Consider the following 26,875-nt stretch of genomic DNA (forward strand, 5'->3'; position numbering starts at 1 on the left):
AGCTTTAAAAATCTATCTACTTATCTATATATAAATATTATATTATACTTGTTATGGAAGACAGAAAATGTTATTATACTTACTAGAAAGAAACTAGGTTGTGATAGGAAGCAAAGTGAAATTGCTTGATAGGATTAATTATTTAGTCATGACGAAAATAGAAATTTGAGGACCACATTCGTGAAGAACACGAGAATAAAGACGGTGAAATAGATATGGCCACGAAAATATGCTCAAAACTTGTATAATATAATAAACAAAAATGGTTGAGAAATGAAGTGAGATATATTATTATAGCATCACTTGTAATTGTAAATGGCATCGAACTCAATTCACATGTTGTACGTTTCTTCCTTCAGTCTGTGTTTCCTGAATTCATCTCCCTTTCAACTTTCAAAGCTCTCACAACAATTTAAACCTCTGAATTCCATTCCTCTCAGTGGAAGAAAACAACACTGCAACATTGTTCGATTTCCCAGAGAAAGAATAAGGACCAGAGCAACCATTGATGATGTTGAAACAGACCAACTTTCCTCAACACCTATTGTTGAGAATGAGAAAGCCATAAAGGTACCATCTTATCCTTTGGGGTTCCCATTAATGTTTCAAGCTTTGTTTTTTCGTTTCTTAGATACTGTTGGAAAGTCTTCGGATTCACATTGAGTTCTCTAATGTTCAGCCTGAATTTCTACTCGCATGTTTTGTTTTGTGATAAAAAAATTGATTCGGGGCTAGAATTGTTAATATAATTTCAGTATTTCCTTAGGATGTAGAGGATAGTGTGAAAGTGTTAAAAGATGCAGCTAAGACAAGAAAGGTTGCAGCAGAGGAGGTTCTTTCTGCACTGTCTATCATTGAGAAAGCAAAAATTGATCCTTCTGTTTTTTTTGAAACCCTTGGTGGCAATAAATCTCCTGGGAGGACCTGGATGCTGATTTTTACTGCCGAGGTTAACATAATTTTTTGGTAGCTTTTCATTTGGCTATAATTGTGTTTCTTATTATGCATGCTTGCGGTCATCTGCACTAAACAATGTCTGCTTTTGTGCTGAATTTTAGAAAAAATTGAAAGGTGGTCGGTATTTTCCTCTCACAGCAGTTCAGAGGTTTGATGCCACTGTAAGTCTCTTTCCATGAAACTATTCGTTCTTGTTGCATACTTGTCCGGTGTTTGTAGTCAAAACATCAAGTTTACTTTCATCTGTCTGTTGATAAATTTTTAATTTTTCATGTTATGAAGAGTGCTGGTAATACATTTTCTAACACTCTCTTTCTAACTCACTCTATTATTAGTTAAAATTTTTCGAAAATTACAAAATTATGAGTGTGGTTCATTAAAGAAGGTACGAGATCTACACAAATTTATCACTTTCAATAAATTTCGACCAACACTAATGAATGTGTTTCTTCTAGCTTTACATTTCTTGTGTGCTATTGAGTTTTGAACTGATGTTGTTTCTAGCTGGAAAAGCATGGGAAACCTTGAAACAAGAAACTTTGATGGGTGCTAAGAAAATGTGGTAAAGAATAAATGTTGTTTTAATCTTTAGCCTTTAGGGTATTGCTCTGTCGTCCATTAACTCATTCTCTGACCAACATTCAGTGTTCATTGCTTACTTCTGAAATTATTAATCTGTATCTGATTTCAAGTATGTTTCTATTATCTTTATCAGTTTTTGAATGCGTATATGATCTCAATCATCACACCATTTGGTTTCCCATCTCTTAAAACACACACGAGTCACCTTGGGTTGGGCGAAAGCATTTTTTATTTGAATCCTTTGTGGAGGAGCGAATTTCCATCCTTTCTATCAGTTTTGGATCTAATTCATTTTTTTTAAACTTAATTTATTTAGTGAAGAGAGAGAACTGTTAACTTTGCATTGAATTGTGATGTAGCTACTTTTATCATCTTGATCTATGACTGTGAGGATTTAGGTTGTCTAGAAAAAGTACTTTATAAGTTAATTGAAAGTAGAAAGCTATTAGCTAAAAGTTGAGAACACATGGTTTATTGAATTAATTGGAAAAGTTGTATTCCTGTTGTCAGTTTCATTCTGTGTAAATTTTCTGTATGCCAAATCATTGTCTTTGAAGAAAAGCTTGGTGCTTCTGTCTAATTTGGAATATTAAGTTATGGTGATGAATTATTAGGCAAAGAGGATCGAAAATGGAGTATATCTTGGACCCATTGGACAGTTAACATTTGAAGGCAGACTTTCATGGAAAAAGAGAATACTGGCTTTTGTTTTTGAGAACATACGAGTAAAAGTTGGACCTTTTCAGCCTCTACAGATCAGTCTAGGAAAAAAGGAAGATAGGGAACCGGACACCAAGGATCCTTTCTTCATCTGGTTTTATGTTGATGAGGAAATTGCGGTTGCTCGAGGCCGGAGTGGAGGAACTGCATTCTGGTGCCGGTGTCGTCGTGTCAATAACTGATTCTAACTTTCTTTCTTTTGAACTCTCTTTTCAAATTCTGAATTTGGATGGAAAGATTCATGTATATATATATATATATAATGTGTATATATATATATGTAAGCATTTAACTTCAGTTGGAGGTAAACATAATTGTTCTTGTATATTGTATAGTTGTATTGAAGTTTGTGTGTTTCATGATATTACTGATGTTGGGGCATTTGTGAAGAAAGCATTATTCAACAACTAAAGGAAGAAAAAGGGAAGATTCACCAACAGGTCTGCTTACATAATTGAACAGGTTTCAGAATGTGTTTCATTCAAAGAAATTTTACTCAGTTCCTGCTGAAAATTATACTTACTACCTGTTCTGCTGTATTTTTGTCATCTTTCTTTCAAAGTGGATTGTAAAAGCTCTTCCACTCTCTTTGTTTCAAAGATGGTTTCTTGAATAAATGAAATGAAATACTTCCCCACTTTATAAGTTTTCTATTAATGGGATATGAAAGGATATATGTCTTCATTTGTGAAGATATACAACTTTTCATGGTGCTTCTGTCTAAATGTTTGTTCTAATTGAAGTAAAAGTAAAAGTTACACCTCTTAATATACACAATATTGAATTGCTACTAATTAGCTTATTATAGTATTTATTCATCAAATATTTTCCATGGAATAATTATATTTGAGTGTTAATAAAACTTTGCCTAAAGTTGAATTCAAACACTTAAGAAATATTTCTTAAAATGAAGTAATGTGTGTGAGTTGCTTCTTATATCTATATAGTTTATTTCCACACCTTTCCATTGTAATGCCATGACAAAAATAACTTAAAATCTTTACATTAAAACACAATCTATCGGATTAAAAAAGATCTTTTCAGGATAGACTGATATTATATTTGAATATAAAGTTTAAAAGTTTAACTCATGATAAGGATTATCTCTACTTATATAATATAAATTGGCATAATCTTTAATCAGGAACTCCAACAAGAACATGTTATAGTATGTTGAACGACCATCATCCAGAATGTGATTGCAAGCCCAACAAGGACTACTAGTGCAACCAAAATCTTCCACAAGATTCCGAAGTGGCAGCTTCTTCAAGTTTAGTAGTGATTGTTCCGCAGCAGATTCTGAGGAAGTTTTCTTAAATCAATATTCTGAAAGGTTTTGAATTTTATGTTTTCGGATGAAGAATTCTGAAACAGTTAAAACCAATCACACTGAAATGTATTTCAAGAATTCTCGTTCTAAAATATATTCTTCATAATACTTCTATAATTTATAGAGATACAGAAAAAATTGGCACAATGTCTTGATCATCATAACATTTCTCCTCCAACCAAATCAACAAATATGCACAGACAGGCTGAAAAGAAAAGAAAAGAAAAGAAAAACATAAACTGGACTCAGTAAAGCTAAGCTACCCTTGTAAGGTTCAAATACATATGCCTATATAAGACTGACAAGTTTTATTGGCTTTTTCAAAAACATCAAATCTTGACACGACATTTACAAAATCTTGCATTCATAAATCTGCAGAAATGGTGTTGGTAGCTGAATTTTTGTACGAGACATGAATGCAAGAAATGTTCCTTGGCATAATAACAGCAAAAGAATGCAGATGCTATTTACTTTGCAAGATTGATATCTGGATTTCTCATAGTTTTGAGCCACATGTCAGCAACTATACGTGAAGAAATGCTCCACAACAGTTCTTGTTCCTTTGATGATGTTTGCTTCCCTTTCTTCCCTGCCTTTCCCAACCCATATGCAACCAACCACTGCATTGCAGTAAGTCTTTGCTTCCCACTGTCCCAAGCATTCTTCTTTATGGTACTCACCAACTTGAACCCCCCCACATGCATGCTTGCCACCTTGAACCTTTTCTCCTCCTCATTCCCCTTTCTGTCAGTACTTGTTGCATGAATCACCACAATCACAGGTCCCCCAACCGCTTCACAGCGTCTCAATGGATCCCTCAATTGGGCAACCAACAAGAGTGTCACCTTTTCTGGTTCACCATCAGAACCTGCACTACTTTTTTTGTAACTTTGGTTTCTGATCCATTCTTCAAGTGGAATAACTGAAGCCAGAATATCCTTTCCACCATCTCCTTTCTTAGCAGAAATATCAAATGGGGCTTCTTCATCAGCCATGTCAGCTTGAATTTTCAGTGCTTCAACTGTCATGGACTCAATCTTTTGCATTGCAAAAGCCAGAAGCTTCTCTGCAGTGAGTGGTTCCTCGTCAACATTCCAGAGTCCTGTGGTTATTCTCTCTTTCCTTCCTGAGCTCATGGCACTTCCAATGCTTCTCAAGGAAGAAACTATTCGAGCAGCACTGGAGCTGGCTCCTTCCTTGTTTCTTCCTTCTATGATGGCATTAGCAATGCCTTCAAAAGCAACCTGTTCTGCAGTTTTGCCTATTATTTCATCTATGGGCATTAAGGCCAATACCTTGGAGCTGAGTTCTTCAAAGCCAATCCCTGCTAATTTCTGAAACAACTCAAACCCTGTCAAGGATTGATGTGATGCTAGCACATAGGGCCTTGACATCTGCATGGCTAGCTTTGGAGTATCTTTTCTGGCCACAGCAATGTCCAGAGGGTTCATGGAAGTCAAGTAGCCTCCATCCTTTGTTTGAACTACACAACCTAATCCCTTTCCAAGATCAGGAAGATACACTTTGGACTCTCCATCTTCAGCAGAAGCATCATCGTGTCCTTCAAGATGAAGAGGCGGGATTTCAGGTTGATCGAATGAGTAAATACTGTTGTTGTCTTGATCCTCAAGCATCTGAAGAAACTCCCTTGTCACAGTTTCTTCATCTGCATCTAGCCTCTGTGGTTCTGTCTCTTCATCTATTTTCGCAAACTTATCATCTTCTCCCATCATAGACTCAAGAGCTTTTATCTGCTGAGCAATTGAATCAAGCTCGGTCAATCTAGTCAGGTGTACATGATCAAGTACCACTTCCTTGACAACTTCACTGGAAGCTGATTCCTCTTGTACAGGTTCCTCAGATTCCTCTTCTTCTGCATTTCCTTCCTTCTCTTGAACCTCTACTCCTTTATCCACAACCTCGAAATCTGGAAGTTCAAAATCCTCCACCTGTTCCTTACTACGTTCATCAACTTTCTGTGTAGAGGAAGATGAATCCTGAACCGGGTTTGGATCATCAAGATTCAAATCATCCATTCCTTGAATATCCTCTCTTATTCTCGACTGTGAAGGAGTCCATAAATCATTTTTATTTGCCATTCTAGGACTAGACATGCTGAATGATGTCTTGGATTGTTTACGAGCAAAAGAAGAGAGACTACCGAGCTTGCCAGAGCTGGACTTTGAATTGTCCACTTGATTATTGTATATATCAACTCCTCCATCTTTCTCCATGATCTGGAAACCCAGTTTGAGAACAAGTTCTCCTCCTTTTGCCTTCCCAGAAAGGTCAAAACTTGTGTCCCACTGCTTCACCCGGGTGCCTTGTTGGTTTTTCTCGACGGATTCTCTTATCAGCTCACTCAAGTCCACTGAGCTTCTTCCAAAATCTAGCTCCTTAGCATCAACAGCAAAAAGGTATATCCAAAAGGGGCGTGGCTCAAATTTGATCGTGCCTTGGTTGGAGGTGTGATAAACATGGCACCTGATGAAAAGGGTCTCTTCAAAATCTGCAGCTCCTTGTGCAACCCTTGATGGCATTGTCTTAACAGCACCATCCTTTGTTTCCTTTTTTCTAACACAAACGGATAATCGAAGTCCATTCATGGAAGAAGGAAGGCCTTGAGCTGTGACCACTTCAACAGAAAACAAACAGCTTAGTTTCTGCATTCCAATGTGAGATAAAGCCCGCATAGGCTTCCACTTCCAAATCCCTTTCTTATCACTGTCAGAAGGAGTTCTTGATATGTCATCGAGCTTTTTGCTTTCTGCCTTGGCAGAAGCATCGTCAGGCTTTGGTCTTGATCGCCATGGGGACATGGACATGCGCCGCAACCGAGCTCTGTTGATGCTTCCTTCATCATCTTTGGCATCTTCAACAGGCGGAGCTGAATTCCTCGGCAACACAAGAGAGGCTGTTCTTCTGGTTGTGGTGGTGTGCTGTTTGTAAAGGGATTCACTCAAAGCCTCAAGTTCTTCAAGAAGTTGTGCATTGGGGTTGCTCTTGGCATCTGCCATTACTAGTGAGTGAAGAAAGAGTTGCTGAGATGAATGGTGATGATGATGATGTTTAATAAGATAAGATGCTGCCTACATAGTTGGAAGGGGCATGATGAATGATGAATGATGAATGATGATGATGGCTACTTCTTTCTGAACCAAGAAAATAGGATGAATTGTTTGTGGAGGATAGAGGGTGAACGGTGGCGTTGCATTGTGGCTTGACGAGTAAGACAATTTTGACAATGGCTCTCTAATAGACAGAATGGTCCCAAAGAATTTAATGTTGCTTTGTCCTCATTGTTTGCAAGTGCCAAGTGGCAAGTGACTGGCTTGTTGTTCAGAAAGTGAAACCTACCCTGCAATTTCGTTGCAAATCTGATCAATTAAAAATAAAAACGTTGCAGCATGCAGATAAGGAACATTTTCTGGTATCTTCTTTTCGTTTCTTTTAGGAAGAACTCGGTGCTTATTGTTACTTCTGAGATTGCCATGTTGTTTTTGTTTTTGACCACGTTTTCTTAGCTATCTTCTCATAGTTTATGCTTATAGCACTTACGTGTTGAAGCCTAACCAGAATCAATTTTTCACCTGTCTCTTTCAACTGTCATATAGATAGATGCTGCTATATTTCTATTTCTGAATGAATTATCTGAAAACAAAATGAAGAGTGCAAGAAAAAAGTGGTATAGATTCTATAGAATTAGGTGTTTATGTGAGAAAAAATTTTCGAAATGAACCTCAAATTTGTCGAATCACTGGACTAGTCTATGAATACAATAGATATTAGATAGTTTGTGTCCGAGATTCTGATGTCAAGCTTCTGGTCTTTAGGCACATAACACAACACAGAGGCAAAGAGAATCGCAAACTTTACATTGAATCTATGATGAGATGAAGCAAAACTGCATTAAATAATCTTCAAGAGTCTTTATGAATATAAACACCGTTCAATCTTCTCATTAAACAGCAAATACTCACCTGAACTCAGAAAATTAAAATTCTTTCATTCTATTGTCTTCATAAGTAGCCATAATGACTAATGCAGATTTTCTTAAAGTTTCTTGAACTATTGGTTCTAGGTCCGTCTATTTAATGATTCATTTGTCATTATTCTATGAAAAAAAAGTCACTAGCTCAAGAGCATTTTTTCTTTTAAATAGATTAATAATAATAAAAAAAGGTATGCATAATGAATTTGATTCTCAGAAGTTGCTAACAGAAACGAAACTAAGCGAAAACAGTGGTAGATATTTCCTTTTATTTTTTCCAAACCGATAAATTATCATTATTTTATCGCCAAGTAATTCACACTGGGTATATTTACCATCTTATTTAAACACACATATCTATAAGACAAAAATATGTATTATATTTTAGCTTTAAAAATTAATTTTGCTTATTTTTAAGTATTAAGAGAAGAACTATTAAAGTGATGAAATAGACAGAACGATCGAAATTAACTTTCATGTACAAAAAATTTCATTTTGTATTTATGAAATTTTTCTTGCCCATTACACGTATGGACATGGACCACCCTTTGTCCAGAGTTTTCTCAATCAAATGGTAACCAACAAAACAATATAATTTTGGAGAATAGAATTGTCAAATTAATTAAAGTCGCCACATTCTCAAATTAATTAAAAATATAAATATAATCATGATTTAATCAATACTAAACCTCCTTCGATTTCTTTATTAATTCTTTATGACGCTCTCTCACGCTCCCTGTATTCGCTTTTACTTTCAGGTTTCAGCCACTGCAGCTGTTTTCACTTCTTCAATCTTCATGTTTCAACAGCCTTCTTCGTTAAATTAAATCATAGACTTTACCCATTTTCTGATAAAACCCTAATTTGATCCAAATGACCCACTTGTAAATTCTCAATTTTTAATTCCGTTTGTAAGAACTTCAACTCGAAAGTATGGAACAAACAATGGCAGCCCCGGATCCGTCCAAAAAAGTGGCTGATAGATATCTGAAGCGTGAAGTTCTTGGTGAAGGTACCTATGGAGTTGTGTACAAAGCCATTGATACCCACGTAATCTCCCAAAACTTTCTTCTTCAATTATGCGAATTCGAGACTGAAGAGTCAATTTTTCCCGTATTCGCTTTTATGGGTTGTGAGAATTGGGTCTTTACTTTCACTTGCTGCAAAGAAAATTGCTGAATCGGAGTAAAATAGATATTCGTGTATGGCCTTAGAGATGTAGGAAGGGAAGATGCATTTATTTGCTTTGGGTTCCTGACTTTAATTCAAGGTGTTTATTTTAACAATTTACTTTTGGGGTTTGTTACTTTATCATGTCTGCTTCACGCAATTATTTAGGAAGAAGCATATGCTTGTGTCATTGGGTATGAGGAAGTCGTACTTCTTGACTTTTATTTAGTGATCATATGAATACAGGGGAGGAAAGCCTGAGAGCTGAAAACTTCTTAATTAGCTTCAGTATAGGTTTGGTAAAGTTATGACTTTTTTTTTTGTGTAACTTGCAAAAATGTATCCAGGAGATAGGTATGGACAAGGCATTTGTTCAATAATGAAAATGATGGTAATATTATGATGTGGTATTCTTATAGAGATGAATTCATTGTGTTGACAGACAGGACAGACGGTTGCAATTAAGAAAATTCGGCTTGGCAAGCAGAAAGAAGGGGTAAATTTTACAGCTCTTAGAGAAATAAAGCTTCTTAAAGAGCTTAAGGATCCTAATATTGTTGAATTGATAGATGCATTCCCACATAAAGGGAATTTGCATCTTGTGTTTGAATTCATGGAGACGGACCTTGAAGCTGTCATACGAGACCGAAATATTTTTCTTTCACCGGCTGATACAAAATCCTATCTTCAAATGACGCTAAAAGGTCTTGCTTATTGCCACAAGAAATGGGTTTTGCATAGGTACAGTAATTTTTTTTTTATGCTTGTTTGCTCGTTCAAAGTTGTTACTTGACGCAAGTGCTGAGCTCAAAAGTTTGCTTTCACATTTTCAGGGATATGAAGCCAAATAATTTATTGATAGGATCTAATGGACTGCTGAAACTTGCAGATTTTGGCTTAGCACGGATGTTTGGAAGCCCAGATAGAAGGTTCACTCATCAGGTCTGCTTCTTTATATGACATGTGGGTCCCATTGAGTTTGAGTTTCACTGTGTTAGCAGCAGTCAGTAATTTGAATTCAGGTTCTTTATCTAGGAGCTCATTTCTTTTGAACAAAACTCAGGTTTTGCTACAATCTGTGAACTTGAAAGTCAAATCATTTCGTTGATGATCCTACTTGCTACCAATTATTTTGCATTAAATAGTGAAATTTCCTATAATATTGATTAGAGTTTGCAGAATTAGAAAGTAATATACCTTATAGTCAAGCCTCGTGATTTGGTAGTCACAGGTTCTAGTCGTGGAGATAGTCTCTTTGCACACAGGACTAAAGATTCATATGTGTTGGAAGTCCCACATTGACTAGAGATAAGGTTAATTCACAATATATAAGTGGGTGCAATCCTCACCTTACAAGCCGGTTTTGTGGTGGTTGAGTTAGGCTTAAAGCCCACTTATAACATGGGCTCAAAGCCAAGTTAAAGTCTATCCTAGCAAAATTTCTTGGACATTCTGTTCCACCCGATATTGGACTGCTAACGGACCACCCACTAATTTCTTGTCCCACGCACGAGATGAATATACCTCGGCGTGAGGGGGTGTGTTGGAAGTCCCACATTGACTAGAGATAAGACTAATTCACAATATATAAGTGGGTGCAATCCTCACCTTACAAGCCGGTTTTGTGGGGTTGAGTTAGGCTTAAAGCCCACTTATAACAATATGCATATATGATATATCTACCCACCTAATGGTAGGAACTCATGCATTGGGATGCCCTTTCTTACATTGCTTTTAAATTTAGGAACCGGGGGAAGATAATTGAAGACCCAAAAATTGGAGCATTGAAGTAGAAATATACTAAATTCTGCTGAATCTTTTCTAGGATTGTGGTTCTCTGTGGTAACTGAATATTGTGGTGACATTCATGCCGTAAAAGTGCTACCTGCATGTTATTGAACATGTTTCATCTTATGTTGTGTATTTTCACTTTTTATTGGTGAATTGGGTTTCTAGTTATTTGACAGATAACACTTGTGCTTATTATATATGCATGAATAGGTTTTCGCTCGGTGGTATAGAGCTCCTGAGCTATTATTTGGTGCCAAGCAATATGGTTCTGGGGTTGATGTCTGGGCTTTAGCTTGTGTATTTGCTGAACTTCTTCTCCGTCGACCCTTTTTGCAGGTAAAAGAATTTTACATGATTGATGTTCTGAAGTAGATGGGCTTTGACATAAAGTGTAGTCCATTTATTTGAACATGCTGTTCATTTAACTTTATCAAACAGTTGAGATTATGTTTTATCTGTCTGAAAATCCTAAATCATTCAAAATGTTTTAACTGAGCTTGAATAAGGTCTGAAGCTGTAGGCTAAGATTTTTGTATTCATAATTTTTATTTGAGTTTCCATTTATTCCTTCTCTGTATTTTGTGACTAGATTGTTTTAATACAATTTCCAAGATAGTTCATTTGCATTGATTGAATTTCTTCATTTTCATTTTGTATTTGAATAGTTAATCATGTTTCTTATTGCTTTTTCACTAGTTTGTTACTATCATTTGGTAGGGTACAAGTGACATCGATCAATTAGGAAAGATTTTTTCGGCATTTGGCACTCCAACAGCTTCTCAGTGGCCTGATATGGTATACCTGCCTGATTACGTCGAATACCAATATGTTCCTGCACCCCCTCTGCGTTCTTTATTTCCAATGGCAACTGATGATGCTTTAGATTTGTTATCAAAGATGTTTACATATGATCCAAAAGCTAGAATTTCAGTGCAGCAGGCACTAGAGCATAGGTACATGCCTTCAGCATCCCATTAAGATACCAATAACTTTCTTTTCTCCATAATTAATCTCTCTTCTTCCACTTTAGGTACTTTTCTTCTGCTCCTCTGCCTTCAGATCCAGACAAGCTCCCTAGACCTGCTCCTAAGAAGGAACCTAAGGCTTCTGATTTCAATTTACAGGAGGCTCCTACTGTATTATCACCTCCAAGGAAGTCTAGGAGAGTGATGCCAGAACGTGATGGGTTTGAAGGTAATTCCCAGCAAGCAGATAAGGTTGATGGCGGTTTTGGTGATTTCAGACAGACAACTGATGATAATTCAGGCAAGAATGAATCAGCTCCAATGTCTGTAGATTTTTCTATCTTTGGATTAAAACCTCCAAATAGACCAACAATTAACAGGTATAATAGTATTGATCGTCTAATCAATTCAAAATGGCCTAATAGTTTGTAATTTTAACAGAGTCAAACATAAAATTATCCTGCTAAGTTCACTGGTATTGGAAGACAAAAAGGCGAGGCTTATGTAGAACCATATTAAAAGTATCTTAGAATATTTTTCTGGCAAAGTTGCCGATTAACAATGATACAGTTGTAATATGTACAACACTATATGTTCAATGCTAACACAATATGTTGTAATTCCTAGGTAGTGGAAGAATGTGTCAGTTATTCCTTATCTTTTCTTTTCTACATGTAAATGGTGTTATTTAACTTTAGTTCTTTTGTTTTGTTCTGCAGTGCTGATAGAACACATTTAAAAAGAAAATTAGATCTAGAATTTCAACAGCCAGAATGAATATTCTGTGGCCAGCTAAGTCACACAAGCTTATGGAGGATAAAATACATTTGAAGAAAAGTGGTGAATTCTCGGAGGCTTGTTAGTATGTCATTCTTTATCTGTTTCTCTGTGTGCTGCTACAACAAATGTGTAACTGAAGAAGTCACCGAAGATTAGTTGTAGTTCAGATACACAAAAGTAACTGCTATAGAAAAAAAAACATATAATATCACACATTCGTGCTGGTTCCGCTTGTACATTTTTGCTCTTTACATTTTCAGAGAACTTGTATACTTGAGTTCATGGAAAACATTGAGTCTGAGGGAATATTCTCGAACTTTTGCTGTACGTGACGCTTGAAAAACAATAATTTTTGGGGGAACATTATTTAAACATAAATTTGTTATCGAACATAAAAAATTTTATATTCATGTGGAGGAGTGTGGATTCAGACTGTATGCTTTAGACAGTGGAATTCCAATTTTAAATTTAGCTAGAAGTTTTTGATGAGGATGGGACGAGCAAGAATGAAATTGGTGGATGTTATGTAGTGTTGGGTTATATATTCTTTCATATATGGGCTATGTTTCATAATCATTGAGAGATTGTGGTTCTTTATATATTTGGCATTTAAGGCAATGGTGTTATGGGTCTTTATTTTTATATAGTGTTTAATTTTGTCTATTCTATTCAATGTGGGACTTTGACTCACACTTAGATTATTCCCAACAATCTCCCCTCAAGGGTGAGTGTCTTGTTTTTTTTTTCATATGATATATTTCCCTTCAGGTGTATGAGTGGCCCCTTTTTTGTTGTGGTTATGCGGTCGGTCACTTAAGTGACCTTTTTTTGTTATGGTTATGGTTATGCGATTAGTCACTTCGAACCATCGACTCTGATACCACTGTTGGATTATATATATATTTATATATTTTTCATATATGGTTATAGTCATTAGTTATGGAGAGATTGTGGTTCCATATGGTTATATGATGACATTAGTCTTACACATATAAGACATTTGACACCACTTTTACCCCAAAACCTTAAGGCAATAGTGTTATGAGTCTTTATTTTTATATAGTGTTTAACTTTGTCTATTCTATCCAATGTGGAACTTTGACTCACACTTGAACTATTCTCAACATGTAGGAGGTTACTTCGCATTATCACGGGTTTATTAGTTGAAGTTTACTGAAAAACATGTGGGATTTATTCTTTACTTCATTAGTTACATTCACAATTTCAAGATTTTCAAAAAGAAAAAAAAAATTGATAATAGTGTGTTTGAATAGAATATGTTAACAATTCTCTTTGTTGAAATAATGATGAAACTCATTCAGAATTAAATAGTCATTTTGAGTGGTTATTCGGACCAGAATGATAAAACCAACCAATAACAATAACTGATTAGGGACAAGTTCCGGTTTCTAATGTGGTATCACACACTCTCTGGTAGTTGGCGAGATGGCTGAACGTTCAACTCTGCTTTGAGCTTTCCTTGCCTAAGAATTCATCAAGAGTTGCGTAAATGTAACAAAAGAACAAAGAAATTGAAAGCAGAGAAGAACAAAAATCAGCACATAAACGTTGAGAAGTTTGAAGTTGCTCACTTGTTCCTCCATATCAGTTCGAAAAGCAATGACTATGTAAAACAACACTTGCACAACAAATGCTAAAATTATCCCCAACCAAAGCCCCTGTGTGATATAAGAACCGTTAACATCCACAAGGCAAAAAAATGGCAGATTCTGCATGTTTACTATGACAAAGTTTTAACCTTGGCTTTCATGTGTACAACAAATGCTAATACTACAGCAGAAGGAACCCCCACAACATAAAACGATGCAAGATTCACACAGGCACCAATCTTTTGCCACCCACATCCTGCAAGAATGCCTGATTGTTGTGGACTCACAAATTGAAACTATTAGTTTGTGAATAAATAATTCCAAGGGAAGAAATTATCTCAAATCCATCAATTTCCTGCAAGATTTTAGATTGGTGGAAAGAAGTGTTTAACCATTTTTCTTACATTTTTCATATTAGGTTAGATATGCGTGACTCAAATTTGGTTGTCAGAACTTATCCATGAAAAAGATCGATGAGTTTGATGAGTTTTAAGTGGAACTGATTTAAAAAAAAAATGAGTCGGTTTGTCTTCTCTACCATATGATCGGTTGGCCTGACAAAGAACAATGTTACTTCTCAAAGCCTAATTTCTTCCAGGCTCTTCCTTATTAAAGTGTAGTGACGAAAGTAATTTTAAAATTCTTACACTTGTTTTCAGAAGAAAGTACTTTAGAATGCATTAAAAAAAAAGATTACATGAAGTATTATGAAAAAATATGTTGTGAAATAATGATTAAGAATTAATTTAGAATTGATACTCAATCATTCCATATTTTTAATCCCAAAATATTTCATAATAAATATTTCATGACAGAAAATAACATCACGGAACAATTTAAAATATACTTCAAAATATTCCTTCAGGATCTGTCATGAAAACTTCAAAACTGAAACTTTCTGACAACAACCTTCCAGAATAGTTTATTTTCTTAGAATGGAAAGGATTTGGACTTCTGTAGCAGATAGGAGGAAACTAGTGATGAAGGAAGTGAGATAAGTACCTGAAAGTGCACTTTGGATGCCATCTAGAAAGCTAGAAATTGCCAAAGTTGGCATCATGAAGGACACGTATCTGATTACCTCTTTGTCATTGCTGTAAACATGCCCCCACACATTCCGCAGAAGAATCATTGCTGAAACTAAAACCATCCCTTCAATGAAGGCCATTGACAGCACCACCCTAACTGCTACACTTGCAGCTTTTGGATTTCCACCCCCCAGTTCATTGGAGACTCTAATACTAAGAAATAAAACATCAAATTCACTTTCAAGTTCTGTGACTATGAATTTCATATTAAAAGTGAAATTTTTTGAATAAGTGAACAATTGCACAAAAATTACCTTACAGCAGCACTGAATCCAAAAGGGATCATCCAAGCCAGACCAAAAGTATTAAGGCTGGAAAGATAGCAAACACATATTATTGTATAATAAAAAGTAAAAAAACATTCTTGGTTTTGTGAGTTTATATAGTTCAGAACAAACCATATTGCAAGCACCGAAGTTTCTAATATTGGGTTAGGAAGAAGACCAGACATGAGGACCATCAGTTCAAATGTCCACACTTTCAAGCTGTTCATTTTTCATAGCAAACACAAAATTGCTGCATCAGAACTCCACAAAATATAGGTCAGAGCACGTCATTGCTTGGGAGCAATGTTTTAAAAAACAATCATGATCACAATTTGGACAGAAAGTTTTTAAAAAACAATCATGATCACAAACTGACACCACGGTCACAATTTAAAACCTTGATGTGGAGTGCTAAAGAAGATTTACCAGAGCATAAGAGCAGAAGGAACAGCGAGTTTAAGGAATTCAGGTAGGTTGTGGAAGGCCATCTTTGAAAAGCCTGTCCAAGATTGTTTGCATGAAGAAGAGAACCTCACATAAAGGAAAATCAAGATTGCATTTACCCAGTAAGATATGGAATTGGCCAAGGCTGCTCCTCTGCTTCCAAGCCCTGACTTGAAAACCAAAAGCCAACAGAAAGGGACATGCAGCACTGCTGCAATTCCAGAAGTTACCACCATTGGTAGCACAATGTTTTGGGTTTGCAAGAACTTGAGCATGCACTGAAGAAGACCATAAGCAAATAAACTTGGGATCATGTAACGGGCATATGAGCCAGCTTCCTCGGATATGACCTTGTCCTGATGCATGGCCTTTAGAATTGGCTCTGTGTTGGCCCAGATCATGGCAATGAACACACTCATACTTAAAACCACAAGCATGGATCTCTGCATATATATGCCAAGCATATGGTACTGTCCTGCCCCATTTGACTGACCACAAAACGTGTCCAGTGCAGTGGCCAACCCCATCTGATTGAAAAAATTTGCTTCAGTTGAAACATACAAAGATTGAAACTTTAACAAGTGAATAAAAATAGTACTCAGACCAATTTAACCATTGGTGTGCGCACTTGTTGTGTTCGATGATGCAAATAAAGTTTGGAAAAAAAGTGTGGTGTGGAAGCTAGTTACCAATAAGTTGAAGCCTGTGACTGATGCAAAAGAAGTGGCCATGGTTGCACCATCAAGAGGGAGGGTACCAAGATGGCCAACAAACATTACAGAGATTGTTTGCAGAATGTATTGTAAAATTCCAACTGAGAAAAGAGGCACTGCTAACCGTAGCTGCCTCTTCAGTTCTTCCACCTCTTCCCTTCTCCTTATTCTCATGTTTTCTCCTTCTGTCTGTTTTCAATCTTCTTCAGACACATATATTCGGTCTTGTTTCAGTTTCATGTATATCTGTTTGTAAATCTACGTGATAAGGAATTCACGTAGAAGACTCCATACTTTCCAATTACGTATAGTATACAAATGGCAAAAAAGTATTTTAAGGTTTCAACAAGTTCTCTAATATCTTATTTTTTTTGTTTGAATATTTAATAAATTATAAAATTTAAATTTAGTTTCCTAGAAAAAGTATTTATTTATATATTTTTAATATTGAATTGTCTCTTTTAATTGATTTCTCAAATATTTTTAAATTTGTCTTTTGATTTCTCACTTTGTTTATTCTCACAAAAACACTTATAATCACCATTTGGAGTGAGCTCAAAGTCCTTGACCTTGAGTACTTTATTATACCAAATTTAACGGTGTAACCAAGGCATGAATAAGAAGTTGGTGATTGTCAAAGGAGACAAAGGTGTTACATAGTGAAGAAACTTGATGCTATATTGCTATTTAAAAACTACAAACATATATAGGAAGATATCTTCATGTGATAAACTTGTGTTTGGTTGAATGCAAGGTTAATTAGATTCTCTTGAAACTTTCTCCATTATGAGACTATTAACCCTGCTGTCATTGAATTGTACACTCTTTCTTTAGCCTTCTTTGCCTGAAAATGAAAGCCGATTCCAGAAAAACACAACAGAATAAGAATTTAAAGGAAGAAGCTGAAGATAAAACAAAAAAGGCAAAAGTTTACCTCTTGCTCCCAGTCAGTGCGTGTTGTGATTACAAAAAGGCATGACACCTGAACAACTAGTGCACATATGATCCCCAGCCAAAGCCCCTATAAAATGTAGAGTCTCAAAATTTTTATGAAAATCACCAAAATGAGAAGACTTATTCAGAAAAAAAATTTACTTGCTCACCTTCCCACCAATGTGCATGACAAAAGAAAAGAAGATAGCAGATGGAATCCCAACTAAATAGTATGACCCAAGATTAATGAAAGCCCCTTTCTTTTGCCAACCACATCCTCTAGCTGTGCCTGAATTAATGTCAAAAAATGATGTTTATTCTTCAAGAAAATTAGTTATAAGCAACATTGTTTCCACACATAGCAGATATTTATTTGTATTGAACACATAATTTCGGATTGCAATTTGCAAGCAACCTTTCGACTGAGTGAAAAAAATGTTACTGCATTTTGTGTTTGAAGATTTGCTATTTCAGACATGCCTCTGCTAGGACCAGAAATGAAAGAAATATAAAAACTAGAAGAACCTGAAAGAACACACTGTAGTGCATCCAGGAAAATGGATAACGCAAGAATTGGCAACATGATAGCTACATATTGGACCACTTCCACTTCATTAGTATATGCATAGCCCCAAATATTGCGCAGTAGTATCATCACTGCTCCTATTAAAGTTCCTTCAATAATTGCCATTATAAAGACAAAGTACACAGCTAAGCGTGCTGCTCGAGGGTGACCAGCTCCTAGCTCATTTGAGACACGAGTGCTACAAAGAATCATGCAGTGTATTACTACAACAACCACACCTATACAGAAGAAAAAAGACAGTACTAAAAGGTAAAGTACGAAGAGAACAGGAAACTCTGACAACCTGGTCTTTAGAAAATTGATCTTGTGTTTGAAAAGATTGCAATGCAATGGTAACTCACCTTACAGCTCCACTGAGTCCAAAGGGGATCATCCAAACAGTTGTCGAAGTATTCAGACTGATTAACCAGAAATTAGCCACTGTTAGAGTGCATTAGAAACAGCGTTTCTAGTTTTCTCCTCAATATAATATAAAACTACTGTATCAAAATGTATGTTAAATATGATACTGTGATACGGACTAACCATATAGAAAGCACTGATGCTTCTAATTTTGGATTTGGAAGAAGGCCAGAGAGGAGAACCATCATTTCAAATGACCACATCTCCAAGCTGTTCGAGATATTATAAATAAAAAATGGAAAAAGAGACTCAGTGTCTTTTGAACAAATAACTGCGTAGGATTGAGGAAAACAATGCAACTTTGACATGAAAGATTGTTGATAAAAATGTGTGAAGAGAATATACCAAACCATAACAGCAGAAGGAATTGCGAGTCTAAGAAAAGAAGGGATGCCATGCAATGCCTCTTTCGAAAATCCAGTCCATGTTTTTGAACATGAAGGAGAAAACTTGACGTAGAGTATCAGGATCAAGACATTTATCCAATAGGATATAGCATTTGCTATGGCAGCTCCTCTGTTCCCCAGTCCAGATTTGAATACCATGGTCCAACATATAGCAATATGGAGTAAAGTAGTGACTCCAGAACTTAACACCATTGGAAATACAATATTTTGAGTCTGCAAAAATCTGTTCAGGCACTGAAGAAGGCCATAGGCAAAAAGGCTTGGAATCATAAGCCTAGCATATTGTCCAGCTTCTGCAGATATTTCAGGATCTTGACCAAAGGCAATTAGAATGGATCCTGTGTTTGCCCAAATAAATGCAAGGTGTATGCTAACAATCATAAGAACAAGCATAGCCCTCTGCATGTGTATGCCTAACATATAGTGCTGCTTTGCTCCATATGATTGGCCACACAAGGTATCCAAAGCACTGGCCATCCCCACCTATTGGAACAAAAACACAAACATGTCTCAGACAAAACAATATGCAGTGTTGTTGAGCTACACATTCTATAACACAGAAAACCAATGACAGCAGAACTCACCAATAAACTAAAACCAGTGACAGAGGCAAAGGAAGTAGCCATTGAAGCAGCAGAGAGTGGCAATTGGCCGAGATGCCCCACAAACATTACAGATATAATTTGTAGGGAATAATTTAATATAGAAACAGATACTAAAGGCCCTGCTAGCCATAACTGTTTCCTCACTTCTTCATAGAGTTCAGCTCTCTCTATTGCCTTGTCCTTGTTCAGTTGTATGCTATCAACTTTGAGCCTATCTTCCACTGTGATATGTATCAATGGAGATTCTATACATGCCTTTTCATCTTCTCTATCCATTGCTTTGTTGGAAGACACAGACACGAGGTAAGGCACCATTAATAGCAAACTAGTAAACTTAACACAGAAAGAGTTAAAAAGAGATATTTATAAGAAATGACACAGGAATAGATACACTAGTACACTGTCTTCTTGTCATGCTTTTAGATATTTAATTTCTGTCTCTTTAGATAAACTCTTTTTGTGTCAGAAAAGAAAAATAAGTTAATGAAATGAAATAAGTCATATTCTTATACTTTTAATATAACCATTTTTACATTAATGAGTTGTTTATATGTATATATTAAAAGTGTTTAATAATTAAAATGTTTTCATATTTTAAATAAATTAGTTTTAACAAGTCACTTTTAGTGTTTATCAATTAATTAATTAATTATTGTATTCATATTTCAAATGGTTTGAATAATCTAATATGGTTTCAATCAATTTTAGATATTCATACCATCGTTCGTTCGTGTTATCCGATAAATTATAAATTAATTCAAGCTTAAAAAATAAATTTTAGATATCCATACGATCACACTCAATGTCTTATATTTGAAATTCTTTTTTGAAAATTAGAAAATGATTTTCTGTATTACCTTACTGAAAATTAATTTTAAATGTGTATTTCACATTGTATAATTTTGAATATAAATTTTGTACTCTGATTATGTATTTTGGAATATCTCTAAATTATATATTCGGGAACCTAAAATAAAAATAGAAAGTAAAATGAAAATTTTAAATTTACGAGAGTGCAGGATGAAATTATGAGAACAGAGGAATAACCAGCCTAACTTTTTGTAAAAAAAAAATTGAAAAGCGTGATTCAAAATGATTTAAGCCCGTGGCTCATAACTTACAAATAAAAAGGAAAAAACCAACTTTGGGTCAACTTTTACTATTCGTGATAAGATTTTAAATTTATATTTTAACATTATAAATTTGGGAAACTTTTATGTTAAATTTGTTAGAAATAATTAAGCCACATAAACCAAGTGGCCATGATTTTTGTGTTGACTACACTTTTAAGTAAAAAAAAGAAGTTATAAATCAATTATTAAATATAATTCTTTATCTAATATTTAATGCTCGATCTAATAATTACCATAAAATCTAAAATTACAGTTCCGTTTACGGTTAAACAATTAACGTGATATATATATATATATATATATATATATATATATATATATATAATGATTATAAAATTATTAAATCATATTATAAAACAATAAATACTCGCATATGAGGATATATCAATTTGTTTTTTCAAAATGTACTTAAATAAATGACTCTATCTTCTAACAAAAGAATAAGTAAATATTCTACTAAAAAGATGTACTTTTTAATAGTATATTTTTGTTTGTTTACTCTTCATTTTTTATATCTTATCAATAACATCGAACATCAAAGATGATAGTATATTTTTGTTTCTTTACCATTTTTTTTTTCTTTTATGTAAGATATACTCTTTTTTTTTAGGAGATAGAGTCATATATTTCTTTTTTTTGTGTAGTACATTTTGAGAAAATTTTAATATATCCTCGAGTATTTATTATTTTATAGTATGATATGATATATTATATTTTTCTTTGTAAAAATATTTATGTTATTTTATCAACAATTCTTGTGTATGAAATTTATTGTTTTAGTTTCTTATATCTATTAACAATTATTCCATTCATAACTATTTGATATTGTAAGATTTATTTTATTTTAAGTAAATAATTTTGATAAATTCTGCATAATTGTTGGATCTGATTGCATTGTGAAATGGTATTTCAACACATGTGCCTGTATTCAGTGCAAATGGAAATGTGATAAACAACTTTTTTCTTGCAAAACCATGTATCAAACAACTTTTTTTTTTTCTATTTCCTCTTTTTGTGTCTTTCTTTTAAACCTTAAGCACCAATTTTCCTCAGAGTTTCTTTATTTTTCTCCTTCCTCCAAACACAGTCATGATTTGTCATTAAAATATTGGAAATTTGGAAGTTTAAAATATTTGCAGTCTCAATCCAAAATTTTTTCTTCAGCCATCTCAAAAAAAAAATGCAAATATTTGACTTCAAAATTAGTGGAAGAAGAACAAAGTTTAATATTTGTCTGCACTCTGACTTGGTGATTTGATACACAAAATAAATCCAATCTGACACTACGATTTCATATTTATTAGTCATTAGTCAAGTGGCTCCTATTATTAATCAAGTGTGCGGGTTAAGGGGAAAACGGAATTTTCTAAAGAAGATAAAAATATTTTAATTCTTAAAAATATTTAAAAGTTAAAGGATTAAATATGTTTTGTACTTTTAACTTTCAGCGAATTTTGTAATTAGTCTATTTCAAAATTTTGGACCAATTTAGATTTTCATCTTTCGAAATACATGGATTTAGTTATTTTAATAAAATTTTATTAAGTTTATTTGACATTTCAAGTGTATTTCGTAATAGTATTTGACTAAACATTAAAGCAAAAATATGTCAAACAATATAAACAACTCAAATACAATTTTGAAATGCGTACAAAACATCAAACAAACATAACAAAATTTGATTAAAAGGACTAAATTCATATATCTCGAGAGATGAAGGACTAAATTAATCCAAAGTTTCGAAATAGACTAATTCCAAAATTCACTCAAAGTTAAGGGACCAAAAACATATTTAAATACAAGAATATATAATTTTACTTGGGGTTTTTCAGTTGAGGTTTTAAAACCTCTGGTAAAATATATACACAAAAGGGATTTTAGATACCCCAAAGTAAGTTGCATGGTTTTTTTCAAAAACCCCAAAAAATTATTCTCACCTTATTTGTTTATTTTTTTCAAAATTTTTAATTTGGCTGAAAACGTTTTCTCTCTTTCTTTTGCAACGTCCCAAAGTTAAATACTTAAAATTTTGTATATATATATATATATATATATATGCCAATATAAGTTTAATTTATCTTTTTAAATGTGTATTTTAGTGGAATCATATTCATGAAAGTAGTTTGAAAACCTAACCACCAAAATATATATTTTGGCAAGGGCGGCTCCTCCTCAAATTCTTTTACAATTTCATGTATATATAACTACCAATGTCTCTTCAATTTATTGGTAGGATAACATTTTTGTTTAATTTTGATGATGTAAAAAATTAATACAGTGAACTAACAAAAACCATTTAAATACAAATTTTAAAATAATTATTATAACAATTGATGCATTAATCATAACAATGCGATTGGGTGCCTTGTTAGCACATTTTAATTAAATTATTTTCTCTATTATTTACTTTGATTTTGTAGATTTGGATTTCGTTACGTTGTTTCTCTTACGACTATTCTTATTGAATGAATTTATTTGAATGAACTATATAATAATATGACGTAAGGTTTTCATGATAGAATCTAAATTAAGTTTTTTTTGACTAATTCTCATTAAGTTGCCTTATCTTAATATCACTTATGAAAGTCGTATTACTACATTAAACTTGTTTTACGGATTATTTTTAAGAAAAAAAAAATCACCACTCTGTAGTATTAAACCGATGGCGAACGGCTACGACTAAAATTGAATAATATAGGCAAAAATATCAATTTTCACGTTTTTCACGAATGATAATAATATGAAAAAAAGTATAAATAATTTGAATACAAAAATTTTAATAGAATATTTTCCAACCAGCACGTTTCGGTTTTATCATCTATTTTCTTCTCACCATTTTTTAAAACTGTTGAAACAAATTTATCTGTGGTACTGTTGAAACATAGTTACATCAGAAACCATACTTTCTAAACTCACTAAATTTTACAGTAACAGTTATCTCTAATCATTGGTTACTGCAGATTATATGATGTAAAGTTGTTTTAGTTTACCTGAAATATTTGAGTTTGACTGTGGTTTCTGAGAGAAGAAAAATGGTACATACGTTCAGAATAATTTTAACTTATTCTACGGTTGAATCGAGGACTTATCATGGTAAAAAGTTATAACTATTAATCATAAGTCACTTTTTTTATTTAAAAATATAATAGTCTAAACACCATAATATGATTTAATTGTAATTCGACTCACTTAATCTCTAATTTGAGACGACTAATGTCACCTACACCGATAATTATCTCACATTTATATAATTTGTCACGTAATGATCCAAAAAGAAATTTCATCAAGCTTGCACTACCTTCTAAGAAAGGAGTAGCATAACTCCAAAAAGTTAATGGGAAAATGCTGGGAAAGTTGGGTATGCATTAGCCACCACAAGTGTCCAACGTATGCCAAAATAGAAAATTCAACCACGTAAACTGTTTTTGGCGTATAATGATTGTCCTTACTAACTACTCAACATGCATCTCATGATTCATGATCAACACACCAAAATTCACTTCTTTTAGTGTCCTTCTACTCTTTGCTTTCCACTATAAATACCACACACCTGGCTTCTCAATATGCATAAACACACACACTTACACACTCGCAAACATTAAGATAAAGGGACAAGAGATTGAAGAAGTGAGAGATGGAGAACTTCCCAGTGATCAACCTTGAGAGTATCAATGGTGAGGAGAGAAAGGCTGTTCTTGAGAAAATTGAAGATGCTTGTGAAAACTGGGGATTTTTTGAGGTACCCCACACAAATATATTTGCTACCTAAACTTTTCTTCATGTTCATTTTAACCAAACTGATGATGATGATGATGTTGCTTTCTTTCCTGATTGTATAGTTGGTAAATCATGGAATACCCCTTGAACTTTTGGATACTGTGGAAAGGTTAACGAAAGAGCATTATAGGAAAAGCATGGAGCAAAGGTTCAAGGAGGCAGTGGCAAGCAAGGGGTTGGAGGGTGCACAAGGTGAGATTAAGGACATGGACTGGGAGAGCACCTTCTTCTTGCGCCATCTTCCACATTCCAACATCTCTGAAATTCCTGATCTTAGTGAAGACTACAGGTAAGGCAAATTCAAAACTAAGATATAGATATGCATAGAGTAACATAACAATGTGTGATCTGGGTGATGAATTTGATAATGTGATAATGCAGGAAGGCAATGAAGGAATTTGCAGAAAAATTGGAGAAACTTGCAGAGAAGCTGCTCGACCTTTTGTGTGAAAATCTTGGATTAGAGAAGGGGTACCTGAAGAAAGCCTTCTATGGATCAAAGGGTCCAAATTTTGGGACAAAGGTAGCAAACTACCCTCCATGTCCGAAGCCAGAGCTGGTGAAGGGTCTTCGTGCTCACACAGATGCAGGTGGGATTATCCTTCTCTTGCAAGATGACAAGGTCAGTGGCCTGCAGCTTCTCAAAGATGGTAACTGGGTGGATGTGCCTCCAATGCGCCACTCCATTGTTGTTAACCTTGGTGACCAGCTTGAGGTACATTCTTTCACTACTGTAAAATACTTCTCTAATAATAGTCCTCAATTGTGGTTATTACGATTCTAAGAACATTTTGATGAAACAGGTAATCACCAATGGGAAATACAAAAGTGTGGAGCACCGTGTGATTACTAGAACTGATGGGACTAGAATGTCCATAGCCTCATTCTACAACCCTGCTGGTGATGCTGTTATCTATCCTGCACCAGCGTTGCTGGAGAAGAAAACAGAAGTGATAGACAAAGTATACCCAAAATTTGTGTTTGAGGATTACATGAGGCTCTACGCTACACTGAAGTTCCAACCAAAGGAACCAAGATTCGAAGCTATGAAAAGCGTGAACACAGTTTAGTTAGTTCCAACTCAAACAGCTTAATTGGAGCTGTGCTATACTATACTGCTAGAAGAAATTTTATTGATTTGGAAGAAGTGGGGAAATAACCTGCAATTAAGCAAGAGATACTGGTTGTTTAATCATTCAATTTCTTATTACAGTGGATTGTTTATTTGTACTTCAGAACTGTTGAAATAATATGCAACATTTTCTACTCTTTTATCTTAACCTTGCTGGGTCCACTTTACCCAATTTGCAAATATAGATTATGACATGAACGCTCGAGGAAATGAAATGATTAATAACTCATTTTGAATGTAATACTGGAATTCTCGAAAGTTCATACATAATAGTATCTCTGTTCCTTTAAGATTTAAAGATAAGTACAGTCAATATAGATAGTACACCCAACATCAGCACATGAAAAATAAATATGGTAACTACCAGAATAGGCAAGACAACTGCATTATTTATGTTGGTCCACCAACTTAATAATGCTCAAGATCAGATTACAACCAAAAAAAACTATGGAAATAGTATTTTGTGACATGTTTTCAACCAAAAGACTGAGTGAAAACAAAACTTACCGACTTTCATCTAAATATTTACCAGACTATGTAATTTTAACCTGCATGGTCATGAAATTACTAGTTTGTCTTTATTTTCTCTATTTCATATTTTTTTTCTTCTTCTTCCTAAATAGTAATTTTTTTTTATAAGTTCGTGAACAGAGTCAACAAACTGTATTGATTTCTTTCTCTATTAGTATAGCTTCTTTCTCGTCAAAGTCAACAAACTCTTCCATCAATCACTGTTTCTCTAATTGGATGTTGTTTCTTTTAGAGATTTTTCTTATCAAAAATACATTTTAGAGTGTACAACAACTGATGTATTTTTTTATTCAGTATTTTAGAATGTCCATAAGACAAATTTGCATCATAAATTATATTTTCTTGAATACAAAAATTGTAATGCTTAATGTCATGAATTAAACGGAACTCAAACTAAAAATCACCCATCATAAAATAAATTTGAAAATTTTGAATCTAAGGGGTGCAGTTTGAAATTATGGGGTTGTAAGAAGAAATGTTTGAATCTGTATGCATTTCTTATGGGTTAGGCTTTGGAAACCTATATTATACTATAAGGGTCATTGTTTCGTGCACCCCCATGTTTTCTGGTGACATCCCCGTATTATCTGAAAATACCTATTACACACTTAATGAAATAAATAAAATTGATGTGTTTTGTTTTTTAATTTAAGTTTCACACTATGCAATTCATAAATCTTCTAGATTACACAATTCAAAATGAAAAATATTAGTATGCTATAGACACCAACGTCACACACCAGTATACATAGGATATACAGCCTAAATAAATTATAATTTTCATTCTTTTTAATATTTCATATGCATTTTTACATTTTAAAATTTAATCCTCGTATTGTAATTTGTAGTCGAATCTTTAATTTTACATATGTTTATTTATTTTATTTTTTTAATAAATTAAAATATTCAACGAAAATATTATAATGAGGCAAAGGTTGCAGAGCATAGAACATGCATCGCAC

The 26,875-nt window shown here is 34.1% G+C and overlaps 6 protein-coding genes across 8 annotated transcripts; 3 read left to right on the plus strand and 3 right to left on the minus strand.

Annotated features, from left to right (window-relative positions):
- Positions 1–203: 203 nt before the first annotated feature.
- LOC114178286 (microbial collagenase) lies at positions 204–2,621 on the plus strand. 2 transcript variants are annotated; one of them, XM_028064106.2, is made up of 5 exons: positions 204–341; positions 441–570; positions 767–949; positions 1,059–1,118; positions 2,154–2,621. In XM_028064106.2, exons 1-5 carry the CDS (start codon positions 316–318, stop codon positions 2,439–2,441), a joined length of 687 nt encoding a protein of 228 aa, XP_027919907.1. In that variant the 5' UTR covers positions 204–315; the 3' UTR covers positions 2,442–2,621. The 2 variants fall into 2 exon arrangements, with proteins under 2 accessions (XP_027919907.1, XP_027919906.1); XM_028064105.2 differs by having other exon boundaries at positions 245–570.
- A 1,106-nt stretch (positions 2,622–3,727) lies between these two features.
- LOC114178285 (protein PLASTID MOVEMENT IMPAIRED 1-like) lies at positions 3,728–6,766 on the minus strand. The gene has a single exon (XM_028064104.2). It carries the CDS (start codon positions 6,604–6,606, stop codon positions 4,057–4,059), a length of 2,550 nt encoding a protein of 849 aa, XP_027919905.1. The 5' UTR covers positions 6,607–6,766; the 3' UTR covers positions 3,728–4,056.
- Positions 6,767–8,279: 1,513 nt separating this feature from the next.
- LOC114179132 (cyclin-dependent kinase D-3-like) lies at positions 8,280–12,664 on the plus strand. Of its 2 annotated transcripts, none has more exons than XM_028065356.2 (7): positions 8,280–8,630; positions 9,193–9,491; positions 9,584–9,692; positions 10,752–10,877; positions 11,259–11,494; positions 11,572–11,886; positions 12,226–12,664. In XM_028065356.2, the coding sequence occupies exons 1-7, from the start codon at positions 8,514–8,516 to the stop codon at positions 12,281–12,283; spliced, it is 1,260 nt and encodes a 419-aa protein (XP_027921157.1). In that variant the 5' UTR covers positions 8,280–8,513; the 3' UTR covers positions 12,284–12,664. The 2 variants fall into 2 exon arrangements, with proteins under 2 accessions (XP_027921157.1, XP_027921158.1); XM_028065357.2 differs by having other exon boundaries at positions 8,283–8,630; positions 11,572–11,807.
- Positions 12,665–13,573: 909 nt separating this feature from the next.
- On the minus strand, positions 13,574–16,763 carry LOC114176776 (protein DETOXIFICATION 16-like). The gene is made up of 8 exons (XM_028061934.2): positions 16,384–16,763; positions 15,677–16,221; positions 15,383–15,469; positions 15,239–15,295; positions 14,899–15,137; positions 14,046–14,164; positions 13,879–13,965; positions 13,574–13,770 (listed from the first exon to the last, which is right to left on the minus strand). The coding sequence occupies exons 1-8, from the start codon at positions 16,579–16,581 to the stop codon at positions 13,696–13,698; spliced, it is 1,407 nt and encodes a 468-aa protein (XP_027917735.1). The 5' UTR covers positions 16,582–16,763; the 3' UTR covers positions 13,574–13,695.
- A 236-nt stretch (positions 16,764–16,999) lies between these two features.
- LOC114176775 (protein DETOXIFICATION 16-like) lies at positions 17,000–19,677 on the minus strand. The gene is made up of 8 exons (XM_028061933.2): positions 19,320–19,677; positions 18,674–19,218; positions 18,452–18,538; positions 18,268–18,324; positions 17,866–18,104; positions 17,511–17,629; positions 17,342–17,428; positions 17,000–17,251 (listed from the first exon to the last, which is right to left on the minus strand). Exons 1-8 carry the CDS (start codon positions 19,653–19,655, stop codon positions 17,192–17,194), a joined length of 1,530 nt encoding a protein of 509 aa, XP_027917734.1. The 5' UTR covers positions 19,656–19,677; the 3' UTR covers positions 17,000–17,191.
- A 4,343-nt stretch (positions 19,678–24,020) lies between these two features.
- Positions 24,021–25,516, plus strand: LOC114179148 (1-aminocyclopropane-1-carboxylate oxidase-like). The gene is made up of 4 exons (XM_028065382.2): positions 24,021–24,212; positions 24,313–24,539; positions 24,632–24,965; positions 25,054–25,516. Exons 1-4 carry the CDS (start codon positions 24,108–24,110, stop codon positions 25,318–25,320), a joined length of 933 nt encoding a protein of 310 aa, XP_027921183.1. The 5' UTR covers positions 24,021–24,107; the 3' UTR covers positions 25,321–25,516.
- Positions 25,517–26,875: the final 1,359 nt, after the last annotated feature.

This window comes from Vigna unguiculata, chromosome 3 (genome assembly GCF_037176805.1).
Source record: "Vigna unguiculata cultivar grain cowpea cultivar isolate G323 ecotype 2 chromosome 3, ASM3717680v1, whole genome shotgun sequence".
Lineage (NCBI taxonomy): Eukaryota > Viridiplantae > Streptophyta > Magnoliopsida > Fabales > Fabaceae > Vigna > Vigna unguiculata.

Excerpts from the sequence above, each read along its gene's own strand:
- LOC114178286 (XM_028064105.2), top strand. The coding sequence starts at position 316 with ATGGCATCGAACTCAATTCACATGTTGTACGTTTCTTCCTTCAGTCTG. Across the intron at positions 571-766 it reads AGAATGAGAAAGCCATAAAG|GATGTAGAGGATAGTGTGAA; the intron begins GTACCATCTTAT and ends GTATTTCCTTAG. Across the intron at positions 1,119-2,153 it reads TTCAGAGGTTTGATGCCACT|GCAAAGAGGATCGAAAATGG; the intron begins GTAAGTCTCTTT and ends ATGAATTATTAG.
- LOC114178285 (XM_028064104.2), bottom strand. The coding sequence starts at position 6,606 with ATGGCAGATGCCAAGAGCAACCCCAATGCACAACTTCTTGAAGAACTT.
- LOC114179132 (XM_028065356.2), top strand. The coding sequence starts at position 8,514 with ATGGAACAAACAATGGCAGCCCCGGATCCGTCCAAAAAAGTGGCTGAT. Across the intron at positions 8,631-9,192 it reads ACAAAGCCATTGATACCCAC|ACAGGACAGACGGTTGCAAT; the intron begins GTAATCTCCCAA and ends TTGTGTTGACAG. Across the intron at positions 10,878-11,258 it reads TCCGTCGACCCTTTTTGCAG|GGTACAAGTGACATCGATCA; the intron begins GTAAAAGAATTT and ends ATCATTTGGTAG.
- LOC114176776 (XM_028061934.2), bottom strand. The coding sequence starts at position 16,581 with ATGAGAATAAGGAGAAGGGAAGAGGTGGAAGAACTGAAGAGGCAGCTA. Across the intron at positions 14,165-14,898 it reads CATCCAAAGTGCACTTTCAG|GCATTCTTGCAGGATGTGGG; the intron begins GTACTTATCTCA and ends CACAACAATCAG. Across the intron at positions 13,771-13,878 it reads GAACTGATATGGAGGAACAA|GCAAGGAAAGCTCAAAGCAG; the intron begins GTGAGCAACTTC and ends ATGAATTCTTAG.
- LOC114176775 (XM_028061933.2), bottom strand. The coding sequence starts at position 19,655 with ATGGTGCCTTACCTCGTGTCTGTGTCTTCCAACAAAGCAATGGATAGA. Across the intron at positions 18,105-18,267 it reads GGACTCAGTGGAGCTGTAAG|CACTCGTGTCTCAAATGAGC; the intron begins GTGAGTTACCAT and ends GATTCTTTGTAG. Across the intron at positions 17,429-17,510 it reads TCATGCACATTGGTGGGAAG|GGGCTTTGGCTGGGGATCAT; the intron begins GTGAGCAAGTAA and ends TACATTTTATAG.
- LOC114179148 (XM_028065382.2), top strand. The coding sequence starts at position 24,108 with ATGGAGAACTTCCCAGTGATCAACCTTGAGAGTATCAATGGTGAGGAG. Across the intron at positions 24,213-24,312 it reads AAAACTGGGGATTTTTTGAG|TTGGTAAATCATGGAATACC; the intron begins GTACCCCACACA and ends CTGATTGTATAG. Across the intron at positions 24,966-25,053 it reads ACCTTGGTGACCAGCTTGAG|GTAATCACCAATGGGAAATA; the intron begins GTACATTCTTTC and ends TTGATGAAACAG.